At 30.5% G+C, this 12,524-nt stretch overlaps 1 protein-coding gene across 1 annotated transcript; it reads left to right on the top strand.

Annotated features, from left to right (window-relative positions):
- Positions 1 to 794: 794 nt before the first annotated feature.
- On the top strand, positions 795 to 3,522 carry LOC107865506. Its single transcript, XM_016711759.2, has 5 exons — positions 795 to 937; positions 2,323 to 2,326; positions 2,441 to 2,790; positions 2,905 to 3,004; positions 3,373 to 3,522. The coding sequence occupies exons 1-5, from the start codon at positions 795 to 797 to the stop codon at positions 3,520 to 3,522; spliced, it is 747 nt and encodes a 248-aa protein (XP_016567245.2).
- The last annotated feature ends 9,002 nt before the right edge of the window (positions 3,523 to 12,524 follow it).

The raw sequence follows: 12,524 nt of genomic DNA, 5'->3' as shown, positions 1-12,524 counted from the left end.
TGGGTAAATAACATAAATTTCAAGTTTTAGATAGTTATTAGTTAATTAACTCTCTTGGATTTGCTATTTTATTCTCTCTTCCGAATCTTTAATATTCTTATACATTGCTAATCATTATTATATATTACAGTTTATGTATATGAAATAACCTTTTTAACGTTATTTATGAAAAATCAGTCATCTTTAATTTATTGTACAATTAAGGCCACTTATTGTAATTGTGATTAATGAATTCTTAAAATCAGTAACAGCAAAACAAATTCAAAAAACTTCTAACAGCATAAAAATTTCATTGATCAAATTTCTCTGTTTTTTTCAAGCAATTAATTTTTGTGTTCTTGAAGCTGCAGAAGAAACATAAACCTATACATAAAAAGGTAACATGAAAATTTTAAGGTAAAAACTAGCAACAGTAAACAATAGTCTTATACATAAAATATACAAACATATAACATTGGGTCAAACCATATAAATTGCATAGCACAGACAACCCCTTATACATAAGTCTTACACAATACTTCAAGCTATAGATACATTACATGTCATTAACAACCCTTATACATAACCCTTGCATGTATAAATAATAGAATGGATCAATCATATATATTGCGTATTAATGTATATGGAGTAGAAATAAGAGCAGATCTCATAAAAAAAACGACTTCACCCCTATACATAACATAGCTATGTAGAACAAAACATTTGAAAGTCGAGATTGTGCCGATCCTTTAATATTTTTCTTACTTGAAGATTTCGCAACTTTACCTCTATACATAACATAGCTATGTATAACAATGTTACATTCTTACTTGAAGAACATCGAAGAACCCCCACCACCACCAGTGTGGTTCGCCAGCAAAATGGATTGGAGAGGGCGTCGGCGACGTGGTTCGCCGGCAAAGGGATTGAGAAACTATGTTATCTTTGACTTGTTGCGGTATTGACGAAGAAGACTGTAAATTCAAATCTTGAAGTTATGGTTACTTTATTTTAGATACAAATTATGGATCATTAGGAGTAATAAAAGAAAAGTTGTGATATGTATATGAAATTTGGAGAGAGAAAGTGTAAAAAATAGGATATTTATAATTAGTTTTGAAAAATGAGATTTTATGTAATAATAGAAAATTAGAATGTATATTTATATAAATTTTTCAAAGTGGGAAATTTGTCAGATTAAATTGGGTGCATGAATCACTATGTTTTTTGGGGGGTACGGTGAGAAATCAACTAAATAAACTCAAATTCGTGAGGAGAAGAGATTTCATTTTCTTTTAACACATCGCCCAGATTATCAAATTCTTTTTGGTTTCGTGCACTTGCTCGATTTGCCTCCTAAATATATTTGAAAGTGACCTTGTTTGTTTTTTACAAATATATTTACAATCTTTAGTTATAGCAATAAAAAGGTGACACAAACCTCTTTGATTAGTTTGACGATAATAACTAGGCAGTCTTTTTCCTTTTTTTTTTTTTAAAAAAAATATAGTATTTCGTCTCTTTTTCTTATTTGACTCTTATATTGACATTAATTATATTGAGTTTATTGAAGTTGGGATTAAATTTCTTCGTATTTTTTTTTACTTCCATATCATTTAGTAGAAAGGGTTTGAAGGACCATTATTTTTGTCATTTTTACTACTTTATCTTAAGATAACGAGTTTCGCTCGTGTAATAAAATAACTTGTTTTGGTATTAATTATTAATCTATGCATAAAATATTTCAAAATTAATTAATAATTAAATAAAGAATAAGATACTGCTATTTTTTTTAAAAAATTATCTTATACGTGTCTAGCATACCAAACACTCTTTAATGTTTGCATAAATGACCACTACGCTACGTCTCTTGACATTTATCCAACCATATTGCCCATAGCTTTCAAAGCAAATCAGTCGAAGCAACCACAACGTCATTAATTGTTGGTACACCAAATGCATACAACATCTAATAATTGTTCACTTCTACTTTATTTGGGTTTTATGCCAAACCGATCAAAGTATCAATCTACTTTTCCTTTTTTTTTTTTTTTTTTAAGATTATTGATTGCAGATAAAGACATTGTTAGACGAAATAAACATTTGGACCGAGATAAACATTCGGGCAACAACAAATAAGATCATGGGTCAACTTAGAATTAGACTAAAAGGTTCCTTATTTTTTAGCTTAGAAGAGAAGTTTCTTTTATTTTAATATATTTAGTCTTGGTTTAGCTTAGAAGAGAAGATTCTTTAGCTTGTATAAATAAAGATGATTGGCAAGGAATATACATATAGAGAAAATTTTCATATACTGTGTCTTGTTTCCTAACATGGTATCAGAGAGGTAGGTCCTTGCATATAAATCATTTTCTCGATTATCAATTTTCTTCATCTGACCGATCTCTACAATGACGGATGGAGTCACTACTTCTTCAGCATCTTCTGGTTCTGCCACCAGGCCTCCACCAATATGGATCCCGCTCATGTTTATTATCTTCACTCTTCGAATTCACCTGGAATGCGCTTGGTTAACACTCCATTTGATGGAAAAGGTTATCGATCAGTGCTTATAGCACTGTCAGCCAAGAACAAGCTTGGTTTTATCACTGGTGCTGATGCTTCACCATATTCTCAGTCTTCAGATCTGCAATTTTGGAACAGATGCAATGATATGGTAATCTCTTGGCTTCTCAACTCTCTGTCCAAGGATATAGCTGACAGTGTTATCTACTCCAGGACTGCCAAAGATTTATGGCTCAGCTTAGAGCATAGATTTGGGCAATCTAATGAAGCTAAGTTGTTTCACCTGTAGAAGGAACTAAACAAATTAGTTCAAGGTAACAATGATATTGCAGGGTACTTTACTAAACTCAAAAGATTGTGGGATGAACTTGAATACCTAAATTCTGGAATAAAATGCAGTTGTGTGTGCACTTGTGAAGGAAAATTGAAACTAGAGAAGTCTCTAGAAGATGAGAAGCTTATACAATTCTTGATGGGTCTGAATGATGTCTATGCTCAGGCAAGAGGAAATATTTTAATGATGAATCCTCTACCTAATATAAATATTGTTTATTCATTAGTTTACAAGATGAGAATCAAAGAGAGACTTATATGAGTTCATTGGTGTCAACTGACTCTTCCTCTTTTATGGTAAGCAACACAAATCAGTATAAGTTTGCTAGAAAAGTTCAGAAATCTCCAAATCCTATGCTAAATTATCCAAGAATGAACAACTTTCCACAACAATCAAAATTCACAAATACAAACCAGCAGGGCCAAAAGTTTAAGAAAAAGTATAATCCTAATTTGTCTTGAGATTATTGTGGTAAGATAGATCATGTAGATGACGATTGCTTTAGGTTACATGGTTTTCCTGGAGATTTTCAGTTCACCAACAAAGAAAATCAGCCACAAGTCAGGGGAAACAATGTGACAACAGTGGAAGAAAGTGAGAATGAAAACACAATTGACATGGATCTCATTAATCAACATATAACCAAGGAACAATTTAAGTACTTCATTCAGTTGGCAAAATAAAAATCCACTGAAGGAATAAGCATGAACAAATCAGCTGAAAGTAATGTCAATGTAATGACTGGTACTATTCTCAAATACTCAGGGTCTTGTTTTCCAGTTCTTAATACTAGTACCTGGATAATATATTCTGGTGCTTCAGAGCACATGTGTTTCAATTCTAACTCCTTTATTTTCATGACTGCTCTTAAAACTCCTATTAATATCAGTTTGCCTAATTCTTAGTCCATCCTTGTTACTCGCATAGGTAGTGTTCAAATTCCTTATGGTTTCACACTACACAATGTTCTTTATGTTCCTAGTTTTAAGTATAACCTGCTCTCTGTTCATAAATTCAGTGTTCAATACAAAAATACTTTGTCCTTTAAATCCGATGCTTGTCTACTGTAGGGCCCTTTAATGAAGAGGCCACAAGCTTTTGGTGAAGTAAAAGAAGGTCTTTGCATCCTCCAATTCACCACTAAGAAGTCTAGTGCTACCCAAGATGCTCACAAAGTTTTCAGACACTTTCCAGTTTTAGTAGTTTTATGTTTAGTCCTGTTTCAGCTTCTTATCCTATGTGTTTCAATGCTACTTCTGATGTAAGGCTATGGCATGTAAAACTTGGGCATTTGCCTTATTCATCAATGAAAGATGTCAGTTTTCTCAATATTCCTTCTAATTGTGATTATCATTGTAAAATATGTCCCTTAGCCATTGACTTGATTTACATAGATACATGGGGGCCTTATAAATCAGCTACTTATAATAATTATAAGTATTTCTTGACTATAGTGGATGATTATAGTAGAGAGACTTAGACATACTTGTTAACCACTAAAGGCAATGCATTCTCAGTCATTTAATGTTTCCTACATATGATTGAGAGATAATTTGGCAAGAAGGTGAAGATTATCAAATTTGATAATGCCATGGAATTAGAGAAAAGTCTTGTTGCTTCTGATTTTTTAGCTCTCAAGGAATTATACACCAAACTTTATGTGTTGCAACCCCACAACAAAATGAAGTTGCTGAAAGAAAACATAGACACTTGCTTGAAACTGCAAGAGCTCTAATATTTCAGTCCAAGGTTCCTATGATTTATTGGGGTGAGAGTATTCTTACTGTCACCTACTTAATCAACAGATTACCTTCTAAGGTTCTTCAAGGTAAAACACCATATGAAGTTTTGTTTAGAAAACGACCATCTGATCAGTTGTTAAAATATTTTGGTTGTTTGTGCTTTTCAAACACCTTGTTACATGGGAGAAGAAAATTTGATTGTAGAGCTACTAGGTGTATTCTTAGGGTATCCTAATGATAAAAGGGGATACAAACTCTTTGACCTATCTTCTAAGAAGTTCTTTGAGTCCAGAGATGTCCATTTCTTTGAAGATGTTTTTCCTTTTGCTGAAGATGGTTCATATGTTCCCTCTTCTATTTTTCCTATTCCTACAGGGAAAGATCATTTATTCATTCCCTTTCCTTCTAGTGATTCCACTTTACCACCTGATTCATCCACTTTACCACCTAATTCTCAAGACCCATCCAGTTCTCTTGTTAGTTCATCATCTAATTTATCCACACCAACACCTTCAGTTTTGAATCTAATGCTTTACAACCTTACCACCTCCTAGGAGATCTCAAAGGATAAATATTAGAAATTTACCTTCTCATTTAAGAGATTACATTTGCAACACTGTTTATCTGAGTGATGTTACTGACTTATGTTTTGCTATGCCTAGTGCCCCTATTTGTCTATCTGTCTCTACCCTATCAGCTCCCAATCAGGTTGTTCTAAAATCTATTCCCTTTATTAATGAACCTAGTAGTTATTCACAAGTTTGCACCCATCCTAGTTGGGTACAAGCAATGAAGAATGAGATTGATTCCCTATTACTTAATCAAACCTGGGAAGTTGTTCATTTACCACAGGGCAAAAAGGTACTACCTTACAAATGGGTGTATAAAGTTAAACAATATGCAGATGGTATACTTGAGATTTTAAAGGCTAGATTGGTGATTAGAGGTGATATTCAAAAGAAAGGGGTTGATTTCAATGAAACCTTCTCCCCAGTGGTTAAGATGACCACTATCAGATGTCTTTTGGCAATTGTAACCAAGAAAATATAGGATATTTCCCAATTTGATATGAACAATGACTTCTTGCAAGGAAATTTGCAAGAAGAGGTCTATATGAAGTTTTCACCTAGTCTAAATCCACTTAAGCCTAACATGGTTTGTCGCCTCAAGAAGTCTCTCTATGGGTTGAAGCAAGCTTCCAGTAAATGGTATGCCCGGCTTGCAGGGGCTTTGAATTTCAAAGGTTATACAACTTCACTTAATGACTACTCCTTATTCTTTAAATGCTCAGGGGATTCCATTTCAATTATTGCAGTATACGTTTATGACATCTTAATAACAAGAGATGCTATTGATGAAATAAAAGAACTCAAGGCTTTCCTTCAAACTGAATTCAAGATTAAAAATCTAGGTCCTTTGCATTATTTTTTAGGAATGGAAGTTTTAAAAGAGGAACAAAAAATTATTTTGAGCCAATGGAAGTATACCTTAGAGACTTGCTTAATGAGTTTGATATTTCCCATCTTTCTCCATTCTCCTCTCCGATGGATCCTACAGTGAAATTCCCTGCAAAACCACCCAATCTCATGTCAGATCCCAGTTTTTATAGACATCTCATTGGTAATATCAATTATTTAACTCATACAAGGCCAGATCTATGTTTTGTTGTATTAACCCTTAGTCAGTATATGCAACAACCTAGTCTTGACCATTACAAAGCAGGCTTGCGAGTGCTCAATTACTTGAGAACTTACCCAAATCAGGGTGTATTCCTTAATGCTTCTTCATCCTTTTCTCTCCATGTCTATTGCAAAGCCTACTGGGCTTTTTGCCGAACTACACGTCGATCGGTTAGTGGATTTTTCATCAGCTTAGGTGGTTTACCAATTTCTTGAAAGTCGAAGAAGCAATCCTCCATCTCTCTTTTATCTACAGAAGCTGAATATCACTCAATGCGATGATTGATTTCTGAATTGACTTGGTTAACAAGATTACTCACTGATCTGGCAATCCCTCCACCAATTCCTATTCTAATTCACTCCGACAGTCAAGAAGCCTTATATATAGCTCAAAATCTAGTTTTCCATGAGCGAACGAAGCATGTCGAACTTAACTGCCACTTTATTCATCAACAATATCTCTCAGGCTTGATATCTCGTTATTTTGTTCCATCTAAGGATCAACTCGCTGACATCTTCACCAAATCCCTTGCCGGACCTCCTCACCATTAGAATTTGTGCAAGTTGGGTGTCACTTCTTTCCCCCTCCAACTTGAGGGGGGTGTTAGAGGAAATAAATATTTGGACCGAGATAAACATTTGGGCAGCAATAAATAAGACCATGGGCCAACTTAGAATTAGAATAGAAGGTTCCCTATTTTTTAGTTTATAAGAGAAGTTTCTTTTATTTTAGTATATTTAGTCTTTGTTTAGCTTAGAAGAGAAAATTCTTTAGCTTGTATAAATAAAGATGATTGGCAAGGAATATACATATAGAGAAAATTTTTATATACTGTGTCTTGTTTCCTAACAGATATTCCATTGCTAAAGATAATAATAAAGCAGTAGATATTCCTTCATTTTTAGTCATAAGACTTGTGTTGAAGTCTTAGCATGAAATCATCTTAATGAATGCTTTACCCGAAAGTGAGATTTTCAACATGAATTGAAATTACTCGGAGTCCAAATAAATACCAGACAACAATAGTAAAACAAAAAGATTAAAACATAATGTGTGCTTTATTGCCATGATATATAAAGTTTCAACTGTTAGAGAAACGTAATAATCTGAATATTATTTCTCTGTCTTACAATAATACAATAGGAAATACTTATAGCTATACAAATGTAGGATTCAAGTTCTATTCTAGAAAGGATTATATATTGTAATAAATATACAATCCCTAATTAAGTCATTCTAAGAAGGAGTATATTTTGTGATATCTATATTTAGCATTACCTAACACCCCCCTCAAGTTGATATTGGTGGTCACACAGTAGCAATTTGGACATCGTAGTGATACCTTGAACGTATTATCACCTTTATAGATAAATCGACAAGTTGATCATAAGAAGAAATGCTTGTAGAGTGATGAGATGATCGACTTATTCTCGAATGTAATGACAGTCCACCTCTATATGCTTTGTGTATTCATTTTGAACTGGATATGTGACTATTTTAACTGCACTAGTGTTATCATGTAACAACGTAGGAGTTGTAAAAGCAACACCAAGCTCAGATATTAAGCATTCTAGCCAAATAATTTTCGAATTTACTGCCGACATAACCCGATACTCAGCCTTTATAGATGATTTAGATGTACAAGATTGCTTCTTACATTTCAAGCATATTAAGGATATGCTCAGAAACATACACCAACCAATAATAGCTACGAGAATTTGGACAACCAGCCTAATTTGCATCAGTATAACCTTCTAAACGCTTTGGAAAATCTGAACGGAAGAGAACACCTCTAATCATAGAAGCACGGACATATCGAATGACGCGAAGTAGTATAGTGTGATGTATGTAGTTTGATTAGCCACAAACTGACGTAGAACTTGTACTGCATATGAGATGTCTGATCTTGTTTAGTTATCTTAAATTATTTATTGTTTCCGAACTTCAAAATAAAATTAATTATTTTTTAAATTTTACTTTTACTAGTACGTAATTGTTTTTGAAGATTACGCACACCTCAATTATAGTATGATATTTTGATTTTTCATATATATCAATAAAAGGTAAAATATATATATATTTTTTAAAAGACCTCATAATTAATGTTTCTTACACTTTGTTTAGATGATTGTTGCATATTGCTTTCGAATTACCATGCTCCTCTGGATACTTTTACTTGCCCAACACATTATTAAATATAGTATAAACAACAAAAATCCCACCTTTAATGAAACTAATTACATTGTATCCCATGTTCTTTTTCTCTTTCCCTGATTTGAAAAGTACATATATACATGTCGACCTAACCTCATATATAACTCGAATGTAGAAGATAATTATTTCGGCTAAATTGAAGGAAATAAAATTAGCTGCAATTATCTCTATCTTACTAAATTTAAGGAAATAAAATCAGCTGCAATTATCTCTATCTTAATTAACGGCAATCAATTATTTTCTGATTTGGTGGAGCCTTAAAAATAGTAATCGTAATTCAAATTGATATTTTACTCTGAAAATTCACAACAATTAACTTTATTGAAAATTCAATTTCTCCACCAACAATTCTTGGCGAGCATCAAAATCTTATTGTTTTTTATTTATTCAAGATCTTGTTTATTCCAACTGACAACATCAATATGAACATTGCTATATTGTTGAGGCATTCGGGTTCTTGGTAGTATAAAATTGTATATGAACAATACAAAAGTGATGATATTGTTGTTTCGAAAAGTATAACATATTTGAGGTTGATCTCGACGATTGCTACAAAATTAGATATTGATGAAGGTTGAAAAAAAATAGAAGTAAAGTCTATTGTGAAAGGTAATTATTCACAAGCGACGCATCTGCGATTTTTTCTCAAAGGATATCTGAAAAGATAATTTGTTTTTTGATGTGACGATCCAATTATGTTGTCTCATACTTTGCGTGTCCATCTGGAAGAAACAAGTGATTAATAATGTTAATTTTGAATAACCAGCTTTCATTCTCATGTAATAAATCTAATAAATGGATGATCTAGTTTTAATAACGTTAATTCAATTTCAGTTCTTAATAATTTTTTTTATATTTCAATAAGATTATTCAATTTTATATTCGTTTATGATTGTTAATTCGTTTTCTTTAGATGCTTTAATTGTTCTAGATGTATATTTCCTGCTAACAGTAATATTTTGTTGGTGTGTATCTGTTTCACATATATTACAGATTGTATGATTGTTTGAAATGATAAGACGTTGCATGGCAGTGATGTATAAGATCAACATTATATCGATGTATAACCAACCAGCTAATGTATAATGTTATCATATACAATGGTTAACAAATGTTAAATCATGCTAAAGTATGAAATCTAATAATATAATGGTTAAGTAAGAACTTGCATTTATATTATAAACTAATGTGTAAAGGTTCATTATACATGTGAAATCTTAATTGTAAAAATATCGATGTACAACTAATCAACTAATGTATAATGTTATCATATACAATGGTTACTAAATGTTAAATTAGGCTAAAGTATTGAATCTGATAATACAATTGTTAAGTAAAAATTTGCATTAATGTTACAAAGTAATGTGTAAGGGTTCATTATACATTTGAAATTTAATTGTATAATGTTTAATGAGTAAGTTCTGTTAATTGTACAATTAATGTACAATGATTTATTATACATTGGATATAAATATGAACTTTTTATTCTATCATTGTAATGTTTTATGCTAAAGTAATATACATGTAGTGAAGCGTTTGTATGGATCAACCAATTCAATGTTACAATATCTTCATACATTATAGTTTCATGTATAAGGTTACCAAATTTTAGAACATTATTAAACATGTATGTGTAAACCTTATACAATTAATAATATAATATTAATACATGTATAATGAAATCTTATACATAGAATCATACTGTCAAAATAAATAAAAGATAACCTCATACAGCAATTTCGCATGTATGTGTAAATCTTATACAAGTAATAAATATAATCTAATACTGTTTCACATGCATACGAACACCTTATACAATTCACTATATAATCTTAACAACTGTATAATGAAATCTTATACATAGAATAGTGCTGCTAATACATAGTTTAATGATAACTAAACTTTTGGCAGACGTGGTCGTCCAGAATCATCAACCTTTTTCTTACTTGACGATTTTGGAGCTTTCTTGTTTGAACTTGAACCGGAAACTTCCCTCAATTTCTTCATTGTTACTGAATTGTTTCGGTGCTTCGAACGGTTCTCTACAAAATTGGGTTCTTCATAATCAAAAGAACCAAGAACGAAATCAACAACGGAAATAACAATACACCACCAGACTCCATTGCAAAAAAATATATACTTATGGGTTAAATAATTTCAAAAAAATAGCAAATAAAGCAAAGATCTAACTTTGAAAACTATGAAAAAATACAATTAAAAATATATTAGCATATGCTCGTTTCAAATTTTGGTAAATAAGGAAGTAAGAGTCTTTATTCCGACAGTACATGAATTAAGTTTTGATAATAATAATAATAATAATAGTAGTAGTAGTAGTAGTAATAACAATTTAAAAAATAATAAATAAATAAATAATTAGTGATGTAGATTGTATGCCAATTGCCAAGTCCAAACCCCTAACTACCTGTAGGCAGATTCCTAATTTCTAAAGATAAAAAAGAAAATTTTGAACTAAAATTTACATAAGTGACGCAATAGAAGGGGGATGAGAGAGTATTAATATTACATTAACTTGATTGTAGGCGTAAATAAAAGAGCACATATATGGAGCAAAAATCAGTGCACTAAAATAGGAGCAAAATATGATATTTTGATATGTATGAGGGAGATGAGAGAGAAGAGTGATTTTAAGGGATTTAAGTAATTACTTTGGAATTTTTGTAATTTCTTTTCCAATATGGGATTTTATATAGTAAGGTAAAATTACCTTGTGTGTATATGTAATTTATAGTTAAGTAAAAATAGATGTCATTCTCCATGGTCAAGTTAGATAATCAAGAGATAATCTATCACTTATAGTTTTTAATTTACCTTTATTAGTAAGTATGATTATTTTTAAAAATATTAAATTTATTATATTCAAACAATAATATAGCAAAGTTGTCATTCTTTTATTGCTGCTCTTTAAGAGATGTGTCAAGTCAATATTAGACAATAAAAATGAACGAAGAAAGTATTATATTTTATTGTATAGTATTCTTTCATTGATTAACAATGTTTATCATTTTTTATCATTATATAATGTCATACATCAGTAATTTGTAGATAAACCTATAAGAAAACTAAAATATGAGGTATAACTACTATAAAAAGATAGGATAAAGTATAAAATAAATTTATTAATCAACAAGTAAAGATAAAATAATAAAAAAGTAAAATAATGATACGATTATATCAAAGTGATCATTATAGGGTTTGTTATAATAAGGGATCGTTTATAGTGTATAAAAATAGTGTTGAATATGGTGTATTAGTAATACTGATATTCGTTATCCTAAAATTATTTTTTATGCAGTGTTTGATTTGATGCATTAAAAATAACATGCACTGTATAGTTTTTAAAATTTAAATATATCAATTTATAAAATAAATATTCATCACAAATATGATGAAAAGAATGTGTAAGGGGTCTTGAGAGTCAATTGTGTTTTTAACCATGCTAATGTATGCATTAGAACCCACTGCATTAGTGATACCATGAATTTTTGTTTTCATGTAGTATTAGTTATATAGATTTTAATACCAAATAGAGTGTATAACTAATGAATAGTTATACATATATTGAAATAGTGTATCAAACACGATACTAATAATACATAAAATTAATGGATGCATTATTTTTAGAAGCACACTCTACCAAATGACCCTTTAGTTACAAACAACTCAATAAACTGCTTTCTCTGCTTATTTTTAATCATCACTTTTAATATTTAATTATTTTTTTTTTACATTTTATTCTTAGCATTAATTACTTAATTTTTAAGACTAACTTTCTCCGTTTCATATTAATTGGTCATCTTACTAAAAATAGTTATCTCATATTTGTTGTTCATCTTATTATTCTTACTAAATCAAGAAAATATTAATTAAAATTTTTCATATTATCTTTGTAATTAATTCTTTTTGTTTGTAAGATTTTCAAAAATAATTTAAGAGGTAATATAGTAAAATTATTATTTTTTATTTATAATTTTTTAATACACGTATAAAAGTAATAAAATAATTAATTAATATGAGACGGGAAGTTA

Source organism: Capsicum annuum, chromosome 3 (assembly GCF_002878395.1).
Source record: "Capsicum annuum cultivar UCD-10X-F1 chromosome 3, UCD10Xv1.1, whole genome shotgun sequence".
In the NCBI taxonomy this organism is placed as follows: Eukaryota; Viridiplantae; Streptophyta; class Magnoliopsida; order Solanales; family Solanaceae; genus Capsicum; species Capsicum annuum.
Note: the sequence above shows the minus strand (reverse complement) of the source record. Positions and strands in the feature narration are given on the sequence as shown.